General features: G+C 39.6%; 2 protein-coding genes across 3 annotated transcripts; one reads left to right on the plus strand and one right to left on the minus strand.

Annotated features, from left to right (window-relative positions):
- Nucleotides 1-5500: 5500 nt before the first annotated feature.
- On the minus strand, nucleotides 5501-23059 carry LOC126727149 (F-box/FBD/LRR-repeat protein At5g56420-like). 2 transcript variants are annotated; one of them, XM_050432681.1, is made up of 4 exons: nucleotides 22915-23059; nucleotides 8549-9501; nucleotides 6201-6365; nucleotides 5501-6096 (listed from the first exon to the last, which is right to left on the minus strand). In XM_050432681.1, exons 2-4 carry the CDS (start codon nucleotides 9485-9487, stop codon nucleotides 5812-5814), a joined length of 1389 nt encoding a protein of 462 aa, XP_050288638.1. In that variant the 5' UTR covers nucleotides 9488-9501; nucleotides 22915-23059; the 3' UTR covers nucleotides 5501-5811. The 2 variants fall into 2 exon arrangements, with proteins under 2 accessions (XP_050288638.1, XP_050288639.1); XM_050432682.1 differs by lacking the exon at nucleotides 22915-23059 and adding an exon at nucleotides 10010-10128 and having other exon boundaries at nucleotides 5506-6096.
- LOC126727151 (uncharacterized) lies at nucleotides 14769-15664 on the plus strand. Its single transcript, XM_050432684.1, has 2 exons — nucleotides 14769-14910; nucleotides 14991-15664. The coding sequence occupies exons 1-2, from the start codon at nucleotides 14851-14853 to the stop codon at nucleotides 15504-15506; spliced, it is 576 nt and encodes a 191-aa protein (XP_050288641.1). The 5' UTR covers nucleotides 14769-14850; the 3' UTR covers nucleotides 15507-15664.
- Nucleotides 23060-24586: the final 1527 nt, after the last annotated feature.

Raw genomic sequence — 24586 nt, forward strand, 5'->3', positions numbered from 1 at the left:
ACAAACCAAGCCACCAACAAGTGCCTTGGTACAAAATTTAAGTCCTTCTACCTACGGGTGGAAGGACGAACCAAGTCACTCACGAGTGTCTTGGTCGAAATTTAAATCCTTCTACCTACGGGTGGAATGACGAACCAAGTCACTCACTAGTGCCTTGGTCAAAATTTAAGTCTTCCTACCTTCGGGTGGAAGGACGAACCAAGCCACAACAAGTGCCTTAGTACAAAATTTAAGTCCTTCTACCTACGGGTGGAAAGACGAACCAAGTCACTCACGAGTACCTTGGTCAAAATTTAAGTCTTCTTACCTTCGGGTGGAAGGACGAACCAAGCCACCAGTAAGTGCCTTGGTACAAAATGTAAGTCCTTCTACCTACGGGTGGAAGGATGAACCAAGTTACTCACGAGTATCTTGATCGAAATTTAATTCCTTCTACCTATGGGTGGAAGGACGAACCAAGTCACTCATAAATGCCTTAGTCAAAATTTAAGTCTTCCTACCTTCGGGTGGAAGGACGAACAAAGCCACAACAAGTGCCTTGGCACAAAATTTAAGTCCTCCTACCTACAGGAGGAAGGACAAACCAAGTCACACACGAGTGTCTTGGTCGAAATTTAAGTCCTTCTAGCTACGGGTGGAATGACGAACCAAGTCACTCACGAGTGCCTTGGTCAAAATTTAAGTCTTCCTACCTTCGGATGGAAGGACTAACCAAGTCACAGCAAGTGCGTTGGTACAAAATTTAAGTCCTTCTACCTATGGGTGGAAGGATGAACCAAGTCACTCACGAGTGTCTTGGTCAAAATTTAAGTCTTCCTACCTTCGGGTGGAAGGACGAACCAAGTCATTCACGAGTGTCTTGGTCAAAATTTAAGTCCTTCTACCTCGGGTGGAAGGACGAACCAAGTCACTTACGGGTGCCATGGTCAAAGTTTAAAGTCCTACTACCTACGAGTGGAAGGACAAACCAAGCCACCAGCAAGTACCTTGGTACAAAATTTAAGTCCTTCTACCTATGGGTGGAAGGACGAACCAAGTCATTCACGAGTTTCTTGGTCGAAATTTAAGTCCTTCTACCTACGGGTGGAAGTACGAACCAAGTCACTTACGGGTGCCTTGGTTGAAATTTAAAGTCCTACTACCTACAGGTGAAAGGACTAACCAAGCCACCAGCAAGTGCCTTGGTACAAAATTTAAGTTCTTCTACCTACGGGTGGAAGGATGAACCAAGTCACTCACGAGTGTCCTGGTCGAAATTTAAGTCCTTCTACCTATGGGTGGAAAGACGAACCAAGTCACTCACGAGTACCTTGATCAAAATTTAAGTCTTCCTGCCTTCGAGTGGAAGGACGAACTAGGCCATAGCAAGTGCCTTGGTACAAAATTTAAGTCCTTCTACCTACGGGTGGAAGGACAAACCAAGTCACTCACGAGTGCCTTGATCAAAATTTAAGTTTTCCTACCTTCGGGTGGAAGGACGAACCAAGCCACCAGCAAGTGCCTTGGTACGAAATTTAAGTCCTTCTACCTACAGGTGGAAGGACAAATCAAGTCACTCACGAGTTTCTTAGTCGAAATTTATGTCTTTCTACCTACGGGTGGAAGTACTTACCAAGTCACTTACGGGTGTTGTGGTCGAAGTTTAAAGTCCTACTACCTACAGGTGAAAGGACTAACCAAGCCACCAGCAAGTGCCTTGGTACAAAATTTAAGTTCTTCTACCTACGGGTGGAAGGATGAACCAAGTCACTCACGAGTGTCCTGGTCGAAGTTTAAGTCCTTCTACCTATGGGTGGAAGGACGAACCAAGTCACTCACGAGTACCTTGGTCAAAATTTAAGTCTTCCTACCTTCGAGTGGAAGGACGAACCAGGCCACAGCAAGTGCCTTGGTACAAAATTTAAGTCCTTCTACCTACGGGTGGAAGGACAAACCAAGTCACTCACGAGTGTCTTGGTCAAAATTTAAGTATTCCTACCTTTGGGTGGAAGGACGAACCAAGTCACTCAATAGTGCCTTGGTTGAAATTTAAATCCTTCTGCCTACAGGTGGAAGGACGAACCAAGTCACTTACAGGTGCCTTAGTCGAAGTTTAAAGTCCTACTACCTACAGGTGGAAGGACTAACCGAGCTACCAACAAGTGCTTTGGTACAAAATTTAAATCCTTCTACCTACGGGTGAAAAGATGAACCAAGTCACTCACGAGTATCTTTGTCGAAATTTAAGTCCTACCTATGGGTGGAATGACTAACCAAGTCACTCACGAGTGCCTTAGTCAAAATTTAAGTCTTCCTACCTTAGGGTGAAAGGACAAACCAAGCCACAGCAAGTGCCTTGATACAAAATTTAAGTCCTTCTACCAACGGGTGGAAAGATGAACCAAGTCACTCACGAGTGCCTTGATCAAAATTTAAGTCTTCCTACCTTCGGGTGGAAGGACGAACCAAGCCACCAGCAAGTGCCTTGGTACGAAATTTAGGTCCTTCTACCTACGGGTGGAAGGACGAATCAAGTCACTCACGAGTGTCTTGGTCGAAATTTAATTCCTTCTACCTACGGGTGGAAGGACGAACCAAGTCACCTACGGGTGCCTTGGTCGAAGTTTAAAGTCCTACTACCTACGGGTGGAAGGACTAACCAAGCCACCAGCAAGTGCCTTGGTACAAAATTTAAGTCCTTTTCTACCTACGAGTGGAAGGATGAACCAAGTCAGTCACGAATGCCTTGGTTGAAATTTAAGTCCTTCTACCTACGGGTGAAAGGACGAACCAAGTCACTCACAAGTGCGTTGATGAAAATTTTAAGTCCTACTACCTACGGGTGGAAGGACCAACCGAGTCGCCCACGAGTGCCTTGGTGAAAATTCGAAGTCTTCCTACCTATAGGAGGACAGACGAGCCATGTCACCCAAAAGGGTCTTGGTCAAAATTTAAGTCCCTTGAGCCGTAAATAATTTTAGGCCAGCCTGTCAAAGACGAAGATGTCTCTCGGGATCCAAATCGAACCGTCACCCCACGGGTTCTTCCACTCCAAGATCACGGACCCATAGGGTGAAAGGGGCAACTGATGAGGAAAAATTATGCATGACAAAGCTATCTGGATGGAGGTGGCACGGACAGACGTGGCATGTACAAACCGAACGGCCACGTGGCATCCAGCCCATTCAGGACCACATATTAAATCAGAATTTTCCCTCAAAATGAATAGCTAGGCCAATTTAATTTGAACAAAATTTAGCTCTAAGCATGTTCAAGACTTCTTTTTTCAATCTATTACTTGACGATTTATAAAACTATTTATGTGTATTATTCAAACAAGTCAAATGACTCCTTAACAAAGTCATGTAACTAAAATTATACATAAATAATCTCTTTAATTGCCATATAGTAAATTGTAAAAAGATAATTCCAAACATGTTTGGACCTAAACTTTTTTTATTTTTTATTTTTTTTTTTAAAATTGTAACTATTTCAAGCCAATCTAAGCAAAATGCTACTCACTTAAAAAAAAAATCCTATTTCCCTCTCATAAATAGGACTTTAATTGCCCAAAGATTAACAATTAGAGGCTCGCTCTCGTAGATAGGACTTTAATTGCTAGAAGATTAACAATTAGAGGCTCCTTCAAATTTCACAAAGGAAAGATAAACCTTTTTTCTTTTTTTCTTTTTTTTTTGGGGGGGAGAATCAGACTAGCATTTGAGGAGATTTAGGATTTGAATCTCCCCTTCTCTAATTGTTGTGACAATTGAATTATTAAAAAAATTAATAAATTTAAATGGTTGGAATTTACTTATATGTCATCCTTATTATTTTTCTTTTAGAAGACTTTTTAATTATTTAATGGGGATAGTTTAGACGAAACAAAAACTAGACAGCAAAGAATCAAATTCTTAAATGGGTTCCAATTAGTTCGATTGGTAAAGTCTTTAATAGTTAAATAAAAAATCTAGAGTTTAATTCTTGCCTCCACCAAAAATCGATTGATATCTTAACTTGGTGATAAAGAGCGCAATTATCAAAAGCAAACGTCATAAATTAAAAAACTCTATAAAAATATATATAAAAATAAAATAAAATAAAATAAAAAAGAATCACATAAGAGTAGATAATAATATCATTCTTTTTTTTTTTTTTTTTTGCTTGGTAAATGCGGGGGTTTGAACCCCCTAGTAATATCATTCTTTTTTAATTTTTTTCCCTTTTCTGACCACAACATGTGTCTCATGAGTTGTGGACAACTCGTGGGCCGAGTTTATTGCAAGGGCAAGCAGAGCCCAGCACTCTTGTAAAATGGGCTTCCCGCACTTCTGCAGCTACCAAACACACCTTCAAACTTATGTGCCCAAGGCCCATACTAGTGAACCTTCACCTCTCAATAACACTATTAGAATGCCTGATAGAGACTAGGGATTGAAGATTTCAGTTTGAGAGGTTCAATTAAAACAACTTCTTACGACTCTCAATATAACACTGTTATAAATTCATAATGCCTGGTTGAGACTAGGGATTGAAGATTTCAGTTTGAGTGGTTCAACGAGCACAACTTCTTTTGCCACAATTTCGTTACAGCTCTGATATAGCAGACTGTGAGTAATTGTCTATCACTTTTACATAAACTTATAATTTTTTTCTCCATCACTTATAGTTTGTCATGTCAAAGTTGTGGTTAAAAGGTTTGTGGTTCTGGAATTTCTCTTAGTTTGATATTATTAACCATGTACTATTCATTGAAAAGAGCGGAGCAATTCTACACAATTTTAAAGATAACCTATATGCAACCAGATTACAAAACTTTCGTGGTAAAAAGCAACACTAACAATAAACTATACTCAGCCATAGAGCCTAATTTCATTATTACCAAAAGTTATAGCGCGTGGTATATTAGTTTTTTTAATTTATTCTATATGTATATTAGTTGTAACTTCTATTTCTTTTTCTTCTTTTTTTTCTTTTTTCTTTTTTCTTTTTTTTTTAACTTTCTTTTCTTAATCTAAAACCCTTCAAAAATAGACAACCCCTAAAACAGTATCAAATAGTCTGCATCTCACAAGTAATCCTTTCATAGAACAACGAATTCAACCAACCATCAAAGTCTGCACTAGATTTTCCACATACACACACAAAGTAAAACACTAACACTGAACACATAAATCAAGAAGAAGCATATAGCTAGGAGGGTAACTAATCATCACCAAATAACAAAAAGTATCATTAGATACCAGCAAGTTACAAAGTAGAACATCAAGGGAGGAAAAAACAGGAAATAAGTCTTTCAAGTTCAAGGTATAATGAAATAACTAGACAAATTTTCTCATGCTCCAAGAAATAGATATTTATGGCTTCTTTGAGAGCAAGCTCAAGAAGGCCATATCTTCATGCTACTAGCCAGTAGCCTAAATTGAAACCAAGTATATTTTATCACCAATAATACAAAGAAAGCTAGAAAGTTGAAAGGAAATTGTTCATAGCTTCCTACTCATTACCCCATCTTCTCAATTAGGCCATATAATAGTCATATTTTGAGCAAACCCACTTATTTTCTTCCTTTAGTAGCTAGAATTTATTCCATCTGTTTTAGCTTCATAACTAGTAGGTACTGTACTACACATAAATTGAGTGTAAGCTTATAGCTTGGACAATTCAAAAATATATTATCAAAAAAAAAAAAAAAAAAAACATTACATAATAGCAAGTTACATAGGTATGTAGAAGGTCAAGACAGGAAAAAAGGGAAATCAGTTTTCAAATTCGAAGTATAATGAAATAGGAATTAATGGCTTTTCTGGAGGTAAAAGCTCAAGAAAGGTTCTAATCAAAAACCAATTCACAATGTTTTGACCCTCTAGGTAGCTTTAATAACTGTTCATGAACCTTCTTCTGCTTCTCTAAATCCTTCGCAAAATGCTGTGAACATGATATGACTAATTCTTCCAAGACCACTGCATTCTTGAGCAAAATCTTTACAGCAGATAGCTCCTCCTCGTCTCCCTCATAATCATAGACTTTGATGCAATTGAGCTGTGACAAGAAACATGGAGGCACTGGATCCAGTATTCTATCATTTCTTTCATAATCTGAGGACAGGCTGATCCCCTAAATTATCATTACAAAGTGAATGTTTAAACCATCATGGGAAATCAGAAAAATAATATAGAACACATACAGGATAATAATCAATGTAGTGCTGGTGAAGTTACCTCACTAAATACCATCGTCTTAAGATGGGGAGAGTTTTGCAATATCCTCAACAGTGCTACACTGTCGAGATTAACTGACCATTCTTCCAATGCCAAATACTCCAAATTATTGAAGATAGGCATATGAGGTAGGAGTTCTACAACTTCTACTGCATATGTTAAAAGCTGTGGACAACAATGCATCATAATTAAGAGACTTTCTGTGGAAAGAATATAAGAAGCCAATTGCAATTATAAAAGCGTGCAAATATGGATGCTTGATTAATGAATATGAGATAAGCAACAAGAAGATTAAAAAACAAAAACTTAAGTAATTTCCAATCATTTACTGATGTAGGTATTTGGCTCAGGTTGTAAGATATTGGATGAGGTCAGGAATGATAGGTCATTCATTTAGCATATGGATCCATATAACTGTAGTTCAAATTGTCAGAAAAGCTGTTTCTGTTCTATAGCTTTACCAGACTAGGAAATACCTATCTTACTCTTTTGTATATATTGTCAAATGGATCAACAGAGAACTGCTAAAACTAACAGCCTTTTTCCAATAGTTGTCTAAGACATTTATATCAGAGCCATTAGAGTCAATTGCTAACAATTCTTCTTGATGACCAGCTTAACCCTTGTTAATGGCTACCACTACTTCATCTTCCACACCCCAGTATCCCTACCTGTCAACTTTGAACATTGGGAACTATGTATCCCTTAGCCACATTTATTCTTTTCCTCTATTATATATTATCTAAAGTCATGCTTACTGTTACTTACTTAATGGACGAGCTTTTTTTTTTTTTTTTTTATTCCATTCACTAATGTTATTTTTGGTCAAACTCTACCCTTTTTCATTCTTTCAACTTGGATCAACTTACATTTTTGGACCGGTGCATTAGTTGCTCTCCTCTAAAACTGACCAAACAATTTCAAGCCACTCTCCCTCATCTTTTCATCAATAAGAGCTATCCTTATCTTAAAGTGGATTTCCTCATTTCGAATCCTATCTTTTCATGTATCTTTAATTATTCATCTTAACATTCTCATTCCACTACACTTATTTTTTGTATATGTTGCAACTTAACAGCCCAACATTACATTCACTACCATAGAGAATAATTAGTTATATAGCAATCTTATAAAAATTTCCTTTTAACTTAATTCTATGACCATACAATACTCTTGATACACTTCTCCACTTACCCTGCTCTTATCCCATGATTCACATCCTCTTCAATCTCCCCATCTTTTTGAATTGTTGATCCAAGATATAGTATGAATTGTTGATCCAAGATATAGAAAGTTGTCACTCTTTAGTATCTCTTCACCATCAATTCTTGCCGCTCCTTCGTTTCTATTTCACTTTTACTAAACTTACATTCCATGTACTGTGTTTTAGTGCTACTTAATTAAAAGCCTTTAGATTATAGAACGTCTCGCCAAATTTCTAAATTGGCATTAACTCCATTTCTAGTTTAATCCACTAAAAACTATATCATTTGCAAAAAAATATAGATGAAGGGACTTTCCCTTGGATCAATTTAGTTATTTCATCTATCACTAGTGCAAAGAGATAATGCCATGTTAGAAAGGCAAATAAAAACTAAAAATTCTCATCATTCATCTAATTTGCTTGACCATCAATTTTATTGATCTAAAATTCCAACTCAACTCAAAATATACATGTAATAAATGTATAGTTGACGTATTTTCAAAATTTTGAAATTCCATTATAAATATGGATTGCCTTGTAATGTGTTGTAAATCAAGTGAATGAAAGATATAGCCATTTGACTTTCAATGTTGTTGACGTAGGTCTTAATGACTGCACCATTATAATCTCTTGTTCTTCCTTTCTGAATTTCTCTTTTATGTTCAATAATATTCCAAGTTTTAAAAGGTATATTGAACTTTTATATGGGATTCTGGCTTAGATACTAACAAAGGCAGTGGCTTGTAAGCAGAAGTTAAGAAAAAAATTGATTACTATATGATGAAATGTTTGTTCTAAGTGTTAAACATAGTGTTTAAACTTAGGTAAGTTTTATTCGCATATAATTAATTGTTCAGGACTCAGGGGCCAAGACTCATTATGTGATAAAATTTCCTCATCCATAAGAATATGCTTCAAACATGCATCACAAGATTCAAAACACAACAAACATGAAAGCACAAAATGCTATTCTGACATTAGCTTCAACCTTTAATCAGTTACCTTTTCCAGTTTAATGTAAATGATACATAATTATGCAAGCAATGCAAAGGAGGAATTAAACACTTGATACAGTTAAAAAATAAAAATAAAAAAACAAAAAGAAAAACAATAAACAAGCTTATAAAGAGAGAAGAAAGCATACCTCAACAGCACAGAATACAAGTGTTAGTTCTTTTACACTAGAGAACCCTGCAACAAGCATATACATGCGGTGGGCAATTTGTTTTTTTCTCTCATAATACCAACTAGCAAGAACTGATGCCTCTACAAGTGAGGGTGAGTTGTGTACATGGAATTCATTGTAGAATTCACCAACATAACAAAAATAATTGAGGCTAACTCCAGAAATCATGACCTGACAACAATTTTCATCATTCTGATTTTCCCTATCTTCAACTATACGAATTGAAAGAAGCTTTGGAGCAGAAATACTCACAACCTTAAGATTCACCCAGTAGCAATTAAATAATTCCAACTCCTCAAGGACTGGCAGCCCAGAAAAAAGCTTCTCGGTTGAGTGCTCTTTCGTAAATGTAACAAACCCAAAATTTAAGGTCTTGAGATTTGTGAAGCAAATTGTAGGAGGAAGTTTGAGGATACAAGGCATTTCAAGTTCTAACTCTGTCAGTGTCATACAAGTAAACAAGCTATGAGGCAATGAAAATGGTTTTCTGAAATTGCAAAGGCTAATATACAGCTGTTGAACATTACGCCTTACTGCAGCAGAGATCCACGCACTTACATGAGATGCATCACGTAGCACATCACAATAGAGAGTGAATGTTTTTATATCAGAAGAGTCGCGAAGAAGAAGCACTCTTTCCACAAAATTCATGAAATGCTTTCTCTTAGCCAGCTCCAACCCTTTAAAATCAAGATTGGGAATGGAGGTCCAGAGGTATTCCCACCTCTTGCAAAGTACGCTAGTTCTAATAGCATCTTTTGTTGGAAGTAGGGATAGGATGTATCGAAGAATCTCCTCCGGTAAATTATGTAAGCATTTGATGTTCCTGTCAACAACGTCTAGTTCTTCATTTAGCTTCTGCTTTTTGGGTTGTTGAGTAAGACCACTTCCATCCATAGTTTGAACAATTCCTTTAATATACAAAATGCTTTATCAGATACAAGGCCCAGAAACAGCTGCTATATTAAGAACATAGTGAGATGCAAAATAGCTAAAAACATAAGTTTTTTATAAGCTACTTCATAAACATATGGCAGACCCTAACTAATCTATCGAGAATCCATTGCCGACCCCAAAATTTTGGATTTTGTTTTTATAGCTATAAACATGAGCTATTCCAACAAGTATAGCTTTTTGGAATCTTGACTAGACTGACCTATCATTATACAAAATCACCACCATTAAATAATTTACATTTTCTTTTCCTTTCTGGGTCTTGTTTACATTTCTAACATTATTACCAAAATCAAGAAAAGAACAGAAATTCCAAAACCATGTATTTTTTTTTTTTTTTTTTAAATCTTTGGGCCAAATTTGGATCAATTGAAAACTTCAATGCACTAAGAACACAAGATTATCACTGAACAAGAACTATAACACTAGTATATAAAGAAGGTAAAGAAATGGGTAGATAATTACCGGTTGTGCCACTGGCAGGAACCAAAACGACGTCGGTGGAGTGGCGTTTCGGTGTTTGATGTGAGAAAAGAAAGCAGAGAGGGTTTTTGGTTTGGTGGGAAACTAGGTAAAGAATTCCCTCCAAATTGACGGTGAAATGGGTTTTTAAAACGACAGCGTTTGGGAGAGAAGATGTGATGGACCTGGGCTTGTCATAGTTGGCTGATAATTCAGGCCCACTTGGATTTTTTTTTTTTTTTTTTTTTGATAGGAAGCCCGCTTGGATTTTATTCACTCAACTCAAGGATGATTCAGTTCTTGTCTTTTTTTTTTTTTTTTTTTTTGGCTGAATGATATATGTTTTTTTTTTTTAATAAGTAAATAGTGAGAGAAGTGGGAGATGAGTTCAAACCACAAATATGAGGTGATTTAAAGGATGTTATTATTGTTGGGCTATCATATATATGCATTCTATTAAGGCAAAATTAGAAACAGTTCAAGCAAAAAATGAATGCAACATGATCTAGTTTCTTCAATTATCATCAATAATAACTTAAGGGGAGGGAAAAAAAAAATTTAGGGATATTGGGGGAAATTAATTATCTCGTTCACTTATATTTATATATAACTTATATGTAGGGGCGCAGGTACATATAGTCTTGGGGGGCCATGCCCCCCCACCCCCCAAAAAAAAAACTTTTGTAATTCTCTTATAGTGTTGTATAAAAATAAATTGGGCCCCTACAAATTATAATGATTGGCCCCTCCAAAAAATTTCACAAAACCTTCTTGCTATCAATGGAAGAAAATTGGTCTAGCATAGTTGGATAGGCCACCTAATACATGAGTCTAGACTACTCTTAACTCAATTTAAATCATAATAAAAGAGAAAGTAACAAAGTGGCCCACCTACTTGCACAATATGCCAAGAACCTAGAGTTTCCAAACTATTGAATAGAAGATAGTCTCCAGTTTTAGAGTTCCAATTAGCTATGAATATTCATCATCTTCATAGTTTATGCTTTTTTTTTTTTTTTAACTGTTGTTTTGCTTACTTTTCTTTTTACTTTGATTTTGGATAATGACTTTCCTTTAAAAAAAATGTCATAAAGATCTGTTCATTGTTAGTTTTTATGTTATTTCCCTTTAAAATATAACAATGATTGCATTTAGCCATTTACAATTCCAATATTTAGTTAGTTTCTCAAGTGGACTCTACTCAAACAATATACACACTTTTACCAAAATCTTATAAATCCCTAATCTCTAGGTGTCTTTCTTTTTATTTTTTCTAAGAATAGAAAAAGGACGTTGTTCCTATTGTTTTCAATTTTTAAATGCAATGCGCGTTGCTCAAATTGGTGTGTTTTTCTTTTCATTCTTAACCTGCAAATTCATTTATTCTAGTCCCATCATCATCATTTTTTCACAAAATTTGATCATTTTCTCATATTTCCAATTTTTTTCCTCTTATGTTTTTTCTCTCATTATCATCATCTCATTTTTATATATTTTATTTGATTTTTTGTTTCCTTTTGAATCCAAGTGCCTTATAAGTTGTACCAACATTGATATGTTTCTACAACAGAATTTAGGTTGCGCTAGAGATAAGAAACATTCTCAAGTCTTAACCCCCTCCCAATTTGAAAAAGGGAAATTTTGTTAAAAATTTCACTATGAAATGATAATGAATGGAATTTATTTCATGAATGGTCATCATCAAGCACAATTCTAATATAGGAGATGCTAAGGCTTTTATAAAAAAAAAATAATAATAATAATAATAATAATAATAATAATAATAAAATTCTTTTATATGTTTATAGCAAATTGAACAATTTTTTTTATCTTATTTGAGTTTTAAAATATTACAAATTGTTAAATTTGACTATTTTATATAGAATATAATTATTGTAATAATTATGAGTTATGAGTAGCATATATATAAATATATAATTCGGCCCCTCCATGTGGAAAATCCTGGCTACGCCCCTGCTTATATGCTTGTCTCTCACAATATGTAGGTTCTTCATGTATATATACCCACCACATATAAAATACCATGTCTTTGGCTTTAATGACTGTCAGAGCCATTGCCAAATTGCCTAAACAGGAAGGTCCCTAACTACACAGACAAAGACAATATTGCCTAAATGGTCACTGCATTCTCAGCAAGCCTAAAACTCTAGTGTCAATATTCATGAAATGCTTTCTCTTAGCCAGCTCCAACCCTTTAAAATCAAGATTGGGAATGGAGGTCCAGAGGTATTCCCACCTCTTGCAAAGTACGCTAGTTCTAATAGCATCTTTTGTTGGAAGTAGGGATAGGATGTGATGATTCCTTGATTATCAGTGGGTTGATAAGACTTGAACGTTGATCTTTGGGCTATCTCCTGTAATACCAAAGACACAAAATCAGAGGGGACCGGTGAGGACCGGCCAAAAATCCTCCGATGATCAAGTTAGTTACTTTGAACTCTCTGTAACGAAGAAGTATTCTCTTAGAAGTAAGAAAAATGTCTGAATACCTTTTTCCTTCATCGAAGAAGCCTTATATAGTGTGTGGAACGGTTATCTGTTTGGTAACCGTTCCCAGTGTCGAGGAGTCCGGAGAATTGGGAGTAACCGCTGTGGAAGTTACCTAGGTCGGACGGGCCGATGAACTCGTCCATCCATAATGAGGATGGACGAGACCTTCATAAGGAGCTCGTCCGCTTTTAGTCCATCCAGGGTAAGGATGGACGAGACCTCCAGGATGATCTCGTCCACTTTTAGTGAAAGACGGACGAGATCATCTTGGAAGGCTTGTCGTTCATAAATGACGAGTAGATCTTGAGGTATTAAGCTCGTCCATATACGGACGAGGGTCGCTGGTACGCTTGCAATTTTCTCCGCCTATTGTTGCTTCTGTCGTTGGACGATACATATGGACGAGTTATGGACTTGGGATTATTTGTGACTCCATCAGTTGCCCCCTCGTCCATGTGAGTCGTCCAAAAGGTTGAACGTTCTTGGACACAATTGGTTAATAATTACTGTACCACGTGTCCTTTTCTTATTAGAGACTGATTCCGTCGATTTATTTTTCCGAGGTAGATGCCACGTGTTGCTTCTGTATTGGTTGGGTCGTTTCGATTACCCAGGTCAGCATCCTATAAATAGTGGAATGCCTCCCTTGACCCTCCTCATTCCAGAAATTTTCTTCCTTGACATCCATCGTCTAGAGCCTCGTCTAGGAGTTCTCTGCGTCTAGAGTCTTCTTCCGTCTAGAGCCAGGTACTCTTCTTTTTCTCGTCTTTAGGTTTAAGTTTCTTGTTAGGGATGTCTGTCGCTTCCTCGTCTACAGATAGCCTTAATAAGGTTATAGACGAGTATTGTGATGATACTAGTGATAGGTCTAGCTCTAGCAGTGCTAGTGATGAGAGTGGAGGAAGCACGGACGAGAACTACTCTTCTGGGGCCCCTGGGCTCCCTATTGAAGTCGTCCAAGAACAGCTTAGGAGAGCTTCTGGCTCTCAAGCTGGTTCTCCGTCCAATCCTACGGACGAGGTAGAGACCGTCTTTAGTTGCGCTGTAGGCGTCCATTCTAAGACGGACGAACAAAGGTTAGGTAGCCTTAGGTCCTGGTATCAAATCCCAGACGAGTTTAACCCTAGGCTACCCGTCCGTGGAGAGTGGTGTTGTGAGCCCCGTTTTGGAATAGGCGTCTATGAATCTTATTTCTTAGGTGGCCTTAGGTTTCCTTTAAATGCCTTCGCTAGGGAGTTACTAGTCAAGTTAGGTTTAGGTGTTTGTCAATTCAATCCCAATGCATGGAGGTTAATTATCTCCATGCAAATTTTGTGGAGGGAAGTTTTTGGTGGGGACCGTCCTCTTACAGTGGACGAGTTCCTTTATTGTTATAAACCTTCTGCCATAAGTCAGTCTGAAGGTTTCTATCAGTTTACTGCTAGAGGGAATGATTGTAGGTTGATCAAGTCCCTAGCTTCGTCTGATAGGAAGTGGAAGACGGAGTTCATTTTTCTTTCAGGCTTCTGGGCAGGGAACCCTGTGGACGTTGGCAGGGATCCCTTTCCCCCTTACACTGGGGACTTAGGGAACCTTCGTCCAGAAGGTACGTCCCTTCCCCTTGTCTATTTTTATTCTTACTCCTATTTGGTACATTTACAATTTCTAACCTTTATTTGTTCATTGTGTTGTAGCTGCCAAACGTCCGTCCTTGAGCAAATTTCACCGTGACCGCGTCCATAGGGCTCGTCTACACGCAGATAGGAGCTTCCATTCTCTTGTCACGCTTAGACGTCTAGCCAAGTGGGGTTTAGGTCCCGAGCCTTCAGACGAAGCTATAGCTCACGAGGTTACTGTGCGAAAAAGTAAGTTTTTAGCTAAACTTCCTTTCCCTTTTCTTTTTTGTATACATTTCTTAACTTGTTCATCTCGTCTTAGGAATGTCAACCATGAAAGAGAACAAAGGGAAGGAAATTGCTGGAGAAGGGAAGCGTCCTGAGGGTGTGGCCCAGGATCGTCCTGAGGGTCAGACGCGTCCAACGGCTGGGGACAAAAGAAAATTCTTGCCAAAGAGTATTGACCTGGAAGGGCTCCCCAGTCGTAGATACAAAAGGGTTAAGCAGGGCTCGTCCAAGGTGGTTAAGTCAAAACCTCCTCAGACTCAGCCTGCCGTCCAGATAGTCGACGTGGACTCGTCCACTCCAGTTGAATCCACTCCGTCCAAGACTCCGCCCAGAACTCCTTTAGCCAAGTTTACCACGCCTGGCTCTTCCCAGCCTTCTACGAACATTATTGAGAGCGAAGATCTGGCTTGGGAACGTTTCCAGACAGCCGTCAAGGACGAGGATATAAACATGTGCTACAACATGGGCTTGAAGGAATTTGAACATTCAGGCGTCCATGACCTCTTCAAGGTATGCCAGTATCCCTCGTCCTTGTTCAGTTATTAAATTTTCCTCATCTAATCATTCTATGTTGTTCTGTCTATTCACAGGCCATGTCGAAGTTTATAGCAGCGTCTAGACAGGCAACGGAGCTGGACAAGACGAGAGTCTTGTTGGAGACAAGGATTCAGGAGGTGAACGCTGACTGTAAGAAATGGGCTGGGTTTGCTGAAAAAGCTAAGGACGAGGTCAAAGAGCGTAACAAGTTGATTGAGGAGCTAAGGACGGATGCATTGGAGAAGGAGACGCGCATTGATCACTTACAACAGATGAACAATGAGTTGAATGCTCGTCTTTCCAAGGCAAGAGAGGACGCTGTGGCTGAGTTCAAGTCGTCCAAAGAGTATACAGACACTTTGGATCGTAATTATGCAGCTGGTTTTGAAGATTTCAGAATGGACGCTGTTGAAAACTTTCCTGAAGTTGACTTCAGCACAATCAAGCTTAACCTTGCTGCTGCCACAAGCTCTCTCCTCCAGACTGGCTCTGATGACGTCAACGTGGAAGACGACGCCAGTACTCAGCCTCCTCAGGACGAGCCTGCTGTGAATGCTCCCCCTTCTTAGGACGAGACTTTAACCTTTGTAACTTTGCTTTTTCTTTCTTTTTGTAACTTTTGTGTTTGGTCCTTTGTTTTTGGACCTTCTTTATGTAACAAGAATACATTATACTCGTCCATGGTTTTAGGACGGGTTTTTTAAGTATACTATTTCTGCTTTTCAAACTAATCAAGGGTTTTTGGACGTAGGATGTCCACCCTTTGAATGAAGTTTTATTTTCTTTGCATGGATAAATGATTTCATTTTCTTTGCATGGACGAGTGATTTCATTTTCTTTGCATGGACGGATGCTGCTAAGCTATTTTACTCCTAGCTCGTCCATGCCGAGAATACATATTTTTCATGTAGTCTAACTCGTCTTAGCAGGTAGTATTTTTAATTAGCTTGATTCGTCTTAAGACTTGCAAACTAATTTTACATACCATCTACTTATTTTGCCAACTTTTTGTCTCGTCCAGAATTTGGATTGTTTCAGTTGGCTTTACCTCGTCCATGAGTTGGACGAGTATGGATGTGGTTTCTTTTATTCAAGAAAATTTAGACGTTACATCTCTGCGTCCAGAGATTTTGTTCGTCTTGGATCTTTCAACCCTCTTGAGGATTGAATTGGACGACAATATCATGGAGAATTCACACAACATTTTGTACATAACATAAATATTGTTTACAGACAAGGCACATGCACACTGATGCCTTTTTATTTAATAAATACATACTTCATGACTTCGTCCATAACCACAACACAACTATAAAAAGTAAATCATAGTTTCAAACTTCACACACAAACAATACCAAACATAGTAGTATCAAACAGCATCACTCATAGTAGTACGCTAGTAGACAGATAAGACCCAGTCTCGTCCATAGGTTCACTCTTACTGGTAGTACCTCCTCAGGTGCTCCACATTCCAAGGATGTTCCAACTTTCTCCCGTCCAGGGCCTCCAGGTAGTAGGATCCTTGCCTTTTACAGTTGATTACTCTATAGGGTCCTTCCCAGTTTGGGCCCAACTTCCCATGTGCTGGGTTCTTGGTTGACAAAGAGACCTTTCTCAGGACGAGATCTCCTATATTGAAACACCTAGGCTTCACCATTGCATCATACTGCCTAGCCATGAGGTTCTTATACTTTGCTGCCCTGTATTCTGCGTTTGCCCTTACCTCGTCTATTAGATCGAGGTTCAGACGAAGCTGGTCCTCATTATCCTTGTCTTGATACGTCATCACCCTGTGATTAGCCATATGCACTTCTGCAGGTATGACTGCATCGCTTCCATAGGCTAACTTGAAAGGGGTCTCCCCTGTAGGGGTCCTCACAGTGGTCCTGTATGCCCATAAAACTCCTGGTAATTCATCTGGCCATATTCCCTTTGCCCCCTCAAGCCGAGTCTTGATGATTTTCAACAAGGATCGGTTTGCTACTTCAGCCTGGCCGTTGGCTTGGGGGTGTGCAGGCGAGGAGTAATGGTTCTGAATTCCAAAGTGTAAGCAAAAGTCCTTGAAGAGTGCATTGTCAAATTGCCGTCCGTTGTCAGACACCAATACCTTCGGCACTCCAAATCTGCAGACAATGTTCTTCCACACGAAGTTCTTAACATTCTGTTGTGTGATATTTGCCAACGGTTCTGCCTCCACCCATTTGGTGAAGTAATCGATGCCCACAACTAAAAACTTCATCTGCCTTACTCCCAAAGGGAAGGGACCCAAAATGTCCAATCCCCATTGTGCGAAGGGCCACGGTGCTACCATTGGGGTGAGGTATTCCGATGGTTGCCTGGGGACATTGCTAAATCGCTAGCACTGGTCGCAGATTTTAACGTATGCTTTTGCATCAGCTTGCATGTTCGGCCAGTAATATCCTGCACGGACGACCTTGTGGACAAGTGATCTGGCTCCTGAGTGATTGCCACATGCCCCTTCGTGAACTTCTCTCAGCACGTAGTTCGCTTCGTCCGGAGCTAGGCACCTAAGGTAAGGTTGAGAGAAACCTCTCTTGTATAGCACTTCATTCATAAGGACGTATCTAGCTGATCTCACCCTCACCTTTCTGGCCTCGTCCTTTTCTTCTGGTAGTCGTCCGTCTTTCAAATATGATATAATGGGAGTCATCCAATTTTCTCTGTTATCCACCTGCTGTACTTCCTGGGCATCTATACTCGGCATATACTGAACTTCATCTGACTTCTCTAATGATTCATCTGCTGAGGCCTCTTTTGCTATAGTATCAGCTTCCACGTTCTCCTCCCTGGGGATTTGAACGAAGTCAGCTTTTTCAAACCTTTTCACAAGGCGCATCACCCTACCAAGGTATTTCTTCATTCGTCCTTCCTTCGCTTCATACATCCCATTCACTTGGCCCATGATCAGTTGGGAATCTCCCATGACACATATGGACTTGGCTTCCACGGACTTCGCCAATTCTAGCCCTTTGAGGAGGGCTTCATATTCGACTTCATTGTTTGTCGCTTGGTACTGTAGACGGACTTTATGTTTCAGTTTGTCTCCCTCTGGGGACTGCAGGACCACACCAATTCCTCCTGCATGCCGTGTAGACGAACCATCCACGTGGACGATCCATCTCTTGCTGTCCTCTGCCTCATTATGACTTGGGGTAAACTCTGCAATAAAATCTGCTAGGGCTTGAGCTTTTATGGCATGCCTTGGTTGATATCTGATATCGAACTCACTTAGCTCCACAGCCCACTGGATTAATCGCCCTGCAGCTTCCAGTCTATTCATTGCTTTTTTGAGAGGATGATCTGTCATAACATTAATGACATGTGCTTGGAAATAATGCCTCAGCTTCCTTGAAGCTGTGATTAATGCGAAGGCCAACTTCTCCATTTGTGGATATCGTCCTTCCGCTCCTTTCAATGCCTTGCTTGTATAATACACAGGTCTTTGGACTTTATCTTCCTCTCTTATCAATGCTGAGCTCACAGCATATGGGGTTACCGCTAGGTACAAATATAGTTCCTCTCCTTCCACTGATGGACTTAGCAGCGGTGCCCTGGTAAGGTATACCTTCAAATCTTCGAAAGCTCTCTGACACTCGTCGGTCCATTCGAATGCTTTTTTGAGAACCTTAAAAAATGGCAAACATTTATCAGTAGCTTTAGAGACAAACCTGTTAAGCGCAGCGACTCGTCCAGTGAGGGATTGGATTTCCTTGGTATTTTGCGGTGGCTTCATGTCCAGTATTGCTTGAATTTTATCTGGATTTGCTTCAATTCCCCTGTGGGATACCATAAAGCCAAGGAATTTCCCTGATGATACTCCAAAAGCACATTTGCTAGGATTCAGCTTCATGTGATACCGCCTCAATGTCTCAAATGTCTCCTGCAGGTCGTCTAGATGTCTTCCTTCGTCCTGACTTTTCACCAGCATGTCATCTACATAGACTTCCACATTCCGCCCAATCTGCGAACGGAACATGTGGTTGACCAACCTCTGATATGTCGCCCCTGCATTCTTTAAACCAAACGGCATCACCTTATAGCAGAATAAGCCTTGACTGGTGACAAAAGATGTCTTCTCTTGATCAGCCTCGTCCATTCTTATCTGATTGTATCCTGAAAAGGCATCCATGAAGCTAAGCAATTTGTGGCCTGCAGTTGAGTCTACTAACTGGTCAATGCGCGGTAACGGATAGCTGTCCTTGGGGCAAGCCTTGTTCAGATCAGTGAAGTCAACGCACATTCTCCACTTTCCATTCGCTTTTTTGACCATTACTACATTGGCCAACCAATCCGGGTAGTACACTTCTCGAATGAACTTTGCTACCATCAGCTTTTGGACCTCGTCCTTGATTGCACTATCTCTTTCAGGGGCAAACACCCTCTTCTTTTGCCGCACAGGCTTGGAGGAAGGACATACATTCAAACGGTGGGTAATGACACTAGGGTCTATACCCGGCATATCCTCGTGACTCCACGCAAACACGTCGATGTTGTTCTTCAAAAATTGGACGAGGTCCGTCTTAATCTTCTCTTCTAAACCTGCTCCAACCCTGGTACACCTCTCAGGGTTATCTTCATCCAAGGGAATATCTTCCAATGCTTCAGTAGGTTCTGCTACAACCCTCTTTTCTTCAATGTTCATTGCTTGAACTTGTTCATCCATGGCCAACATGGCCAAGTAACACTCTCTTGCTGCCAGTTGGTCACCTTGTACCTGTCCTACCCCGTGTTCTGTTGGAAACTTGACTGATAAGTGGTAAGTAGAGGTAACAGCTTTCCAACTATTCAAAGTTGGCCTCCCAATGATGGCATTGTAAGAGGATGGACAGTCTACCACAAGGAAGTTCACATCCTTGGTAATCTGTCGTGGATATGCCCCCACTACCACGGATAAGGAAATGGTACCCACTGGTTGCACCTTCATCCCACCAAAGCCTACTAGGGGGGAGTTCACTGGACGGAGCTGGTCTCGTCCTAATCTCATCTGCTGAAAAGCTGGATAATATAAAATGTCTGCTGAGCTTCCATTGTCCACAAGCACTCTTCTGGTTGTGTAGTTTGCAATTAATAAGGAGATGACGAGGGCATCATCATGAGGGTGATGAATTCTGTCAGCGTCCTCGTCCGTGAAAGTAATTGCCCGCTCGTCCGTAGATCTTGCTATTGGTGATCGTCCAGAAAGCTGGACGCTTTGTACTACCTTCAAGTAAGCTTTCTTGGACTTGGACGACTGGCCAGTTGTACTTCCCCTAATGATGACTCTTATCTCCCCGAGTGGTGGTCGCGATGAATCTTTCATCTTTCCCTTCTGTTTCTCGTCCCTCTGGTCTCGTCCAAGGAAACCCCTCAGCTTCCCTTGCCTTATGAGATTTTCAATTTGTTGCTTCAAGTCAAAGCACCCGTCCGTGTCATGACCATGATCCCTATGGAAACGACAGTACTTGTTCCTGTTGCGCTTGTTGAGATCACCCTTCATTTTCTCCGGCCACTTCAGGGAAGGATCATCCTTGATTTGCATAAGGACTTGCTCAAGTGGGGCGTTTAAAGGGGTATACTGCTGGTTCCGTACTGGAGGGTCTGGCTTCTTACTTTCTCGATCTCTCCTTTCCTCCATCCGTCCCTTCTTTGGACGAGTACCCTGCTCGTGCTGACGACTGGGATTTGCGTCCATTCTCTCGGACCTCTTCCTCTTCTTAGCAATGATTGCATCTTCTGCATTCATAAAATTTTGAGCCGAATGGACGAGTTCGGCCATGGACTGGGGCTCTTTTTCGTAGAGCTTGTGTATAAACAGATCTGAATTCACCCCGTTGTGGAAGGCTGCCAGTAGAAGCTTATCATCTGCTTCGTCCACACTGAGAGCTTCTCTGTTAAAACGGGTGATAAATAACCGAAGGCTCTCGTTCTCTCCCTGCTCTATCGTCAACAAACTGGACGAGGAACGCTTGTGCCTTTGTCCTCCAATGAAATTGTTAACAAATAACTTGCTCAACTCTTCAAAAGAACTCACCGAATTTGGAGGTATTTTGCTAAACCAAACTCGCGCCGAACCCTTAAGGGTGGTTGGGAAGGCCCTACACATTATCTCATCAGGCACTCCTTGAAGATGCATGGTGGTCTTGAAAGTAGCTATGTGATCAAACGGGTCACGTGTTCCATCATATGAATCCAGAGAAGGCAACTTGAACTTTGATGGTAGTGGGTGACCGTTGATGGAAGCCGTAAAGGGAGAATCAGTCCTGTGAACCAAGTCTTCTATCGGATTCGCTCTTTTCATATTCTCCTTCATCTCCTCCATAACTCTCTTCATTTGGTCCATTTCTTCCTTCAAGTATGGTACCGTTCGCGAAGTGGTGCCTCTAAACTGACTTTCGACTTCGGTATTCTCTCTTCCACCATGACCATCTGTTTGTCTTCCTTCACGTTCTTCTTGTGTTTGCCTCCTCATATTAATCTCCATTCGTAATTCTTGGTTTTGGCGAGTCAACTCCGCCATAGCGTCTGCCATAGATTGTGCATGTTGGGCAGATGACTGCATGACCGGCGCAGACTGGCGATCGCGAAGCGGGTTGCTGCTTCCCTGATGGCCTGGGCTAGTAGCCCTTGATCTAGTCCGAACCATCAACCCTTTGTCACGGAGAAGCAAACTGTAAAACAATCGTTCCCACAGACGGCGCCAACTGATGATTCCTTGATTATCAGTGGGTTGATAAGACTTGAACGTTGATCTTCGGGCTATCTCCTGTAATACCAAAGACACAGAATCAGAGGGGACCGGTGAGGACCGGCCAAAAATCCTCCGATGATCAAGTTAGTTACTTTGAACTCTCTGTAACGAAGAAGTATTCTCTTAGAAGTAAGAAAAATGTCTGAATACCTTTTTCCTTCATCGAAGAAGCCTTATATAGTGTGTGGAACGGTTATCTGTTTGGTAACCGTTCACAGTGTCGAGGAGTCCGGAGAATTGGGAGTAACCGCTGTGGAAGTTACCTAGGTCGGACGGGCCGATGAACTCGTCCATCCATAATGAGGATGGACGAGACCTTCATGAGGAGCTCGTCCGCTTTTAGTCCATCCAGGGTAAGGATGGACGAGACCTCCAGGATGATCTCGTCCACTTTTAGTGAAAGACGGATGAGATCATCTTGGAAGGCTTGTCGTTCATAAATGATGAGTAGATCTTGAGGTATTAAGCTCGTCCATATACGGACGAGGGTCGCTGGTACGCTTGCAATTTTCTCCGCCTATTGTTGCTTCTGTCGTTGGACGATACATATGGACGAGTTATGGACTTGGGATTATTTGTGACTCCATCAGGATGTATCGAAGAATCTCCTCCGGTAAATTATGTAAGCATTTGATGTTCCTGTCAACAACGTCTAGTTCTTCATTTAGCTCCGGTTTTTTGGGTTGTTGAGTAAGACCACTTCCATCCATAGTTTGAACAATTCCTTTAATATACAAAATGCTTTATCAGATACAAGACCCAGAAACAGCTGCTATATTAAGAACATAGTGAGATGCAAAATAGCTAAAAACATAAGTTTTTTATAAGCTACTTCATAAACATATGGCAGACCCTAACTAATCTGTCGAGAATCCATAGCCGACCCCAAAAATTTTGGATTTTGTTTTTATAGCTATAAACATGAGCTATTCCAACAAGTATAGCTTTTTGGAATCTTGACTAGACTGACCTATCATAATACAAAATCACCACCATTAAATAATTTACTTTTTTTTTCCTTACTGGGTCTTGTTTACATTTCTAACATTATTACCAAAATCAAGAAAAGAACAGAAATTCCAAAACCATGTTTTTTTTTTTTAAATCTTTTGGCCAAATTTGGATCAATTGAAAACTCCAATGCACTAAGAACACAAGATTATCACTGAACAAGAACTATAATACTAGTATATAAAGATGGTAAAGAAATGGAATGGGTAGATAATTACCGTTTGTGCCACTGGCAGGAACCAAAACGACGTCGGTGGGGTGGGGTGGAGTGGAGTGGCGTTTCAGTGTTTGATGTGAGAAGAAAAGAAAGCAGAGAGGGTTTTTGGTTTGGTGGGAAACAAGGTAGAGAATTCCCTCCAAATTGACGGCGAAATGGGTTTTCAAAACGACAGCGTTAGGGGGAGAAGATGTGATGGACCTGGGCTAGTCATAGTTGGCTGACAATTCAGGCCCACTTGGATTGTATTCACTCAACTCAAAGATGATTCGGCCATTTGGTAGAGGAATTTGAGTAATGTTGTTTGAGTATTTCTGATATACTTGTGAGTAAAAAAGTGTATTGAAACGTGTGTAAGGTTGTTTAAAATGTGAAAATGTGTGTTAGAACTTGCTCACCAAACAGGACAGTTATTGTCTTTTTATTTTTTGGCTGAATGATATATGTTTTTTTTTTAAATAAGTAAATAGTGAGAGAAGTGGGAGATGAGTTCAAACCACAAGTATGAGGTGCTTTAAAGGATGTTATAATTGTTGGGCTATCATATATTCGCATTCTATGAAGGCAAAATTAGCAACAGTTCAAGCAAAAAATGAATGCAAATTGCCTAAACAGGAAGGTCCCTAGCTGCACAGACAAAGACAATGTTGCCTAAATGGTCACTGCATTCTCAGCAAGCCTAAAACTCTAGTGTCAATATTCAACCAGAAATTTTGCTGCAAAGCAACATAAAGTTCTTTTTTTGTTTTTAAGGCGAAGACATAAAGACTTGAAACATATGTCTCACATGGCAATGCAAATATTAATGCATTAATGCAAGATGTACAAAAAGAAAAAATGCAAAATTAGTAATCAATTTCTTGTTAAATAGAACTATGTACATAATGTACTACAAAAAAGCAGTAATAGAAAGAAGAATTTTAAAGAACTGATTTATAGGTATTCCCATAACATATAGATCTCACTACATATGCATGGAGACTACTTATTGTTGCTATAATAGCGTGCTCTCTCAAATGGGCGTTCATTTGTCATATCTTTATGCTAATAACCAGTAGCCTAAATTGAACCAAATATATTTCATCACCAATAATACAAAGAAAGCTAGAAAGTCGAAAGGAAATTGTTCATAACTTCCTACTCATTACCCCATCTTCTCAATTAGACCATATGATAGTCATTTTCTTCCTTTTAGTAGCGAGAATTTATTCCATCTGTTTTAGCTTCATAACTAGTAGGTACTGTACTCAGTGCCGGCTCAAGGCCTAGGCAACTTAGGCCTAGGCCTAAGGCCCCACAATAAATAAAAAATTTCCCTACTAAAAAAAGGCCCAATTTCCCTTAGTAAAATGTCCAAAATTTTATAAAAATATAACATTTTTTAAATAATTGGTACTTTTTTTTAAAAGTGATGATAAAAATACCACAAATTTTATTATAGATTTAACTGACATATCACTAATCACATAAAAAAGTAATTAAAACACAAATAAATTAAGTTGTCGAAATTCATCAATTACAATCATAATCACATTAATTGTGAACATTTTGTAGTATTTTTCTTTTTCATTTCTAACAAGGCTTTTAAAATAGGAGACCAATAAAAATTTAACCCAATTGAAACCCTAAGATGTTTCAAATAAAATGCTGCAAATGTGATAAATCACCAATGA

Source organism: Quercus robur, chromosome 5 (assembly GCF_932294415.1).
Source record: "Quercus robur chromosome 5, dhQueRobu3.1, whole genome shotgun sequence".
Lineage (NCBI taxonomy): Eukaryota > Viridiplantae > Streptophyta > Magnoliopsida > Fagales > Fagaceae > Quercus > Quercus robur.

Coding starts and splice junctions, on each gene's coding strand:
- LOC126727151 (XM_050432684.1), top strand. CDS start 14,851: ATGTGCTACAACATGGGCTTGAAGGAATTTGAACATTCAGGCGTCCAT. Junction 14,911..14,990: donor GCGTCCATGACCTCTTCAAG/GTATGCCAGTAT, acceptor GTCTATTCACAG/GCCATGTCGAAGTTTATAGC.
- LOC126727149 (XM_050432681.1), bottom strand. CDS start 9,487: ATGGATGGAAGTGGTCTTACTCAACAACCCAAAAAGCAGAAGCTAAAT. Junction 6,366..8,548: donor TTGTATTCTGTGCTGTTGAG/GTATGCTTTCTT, acceptor TGTTGTCCACAG/CTTTTAACATATGCAGTAGA. Junction 6,097..6,200: donor AGACGATGGTATTTAGTGAG/GTAACTTCACCA, acceptor ATGATAATTTAG/GGGATCAGCCTGTCCTCAGA.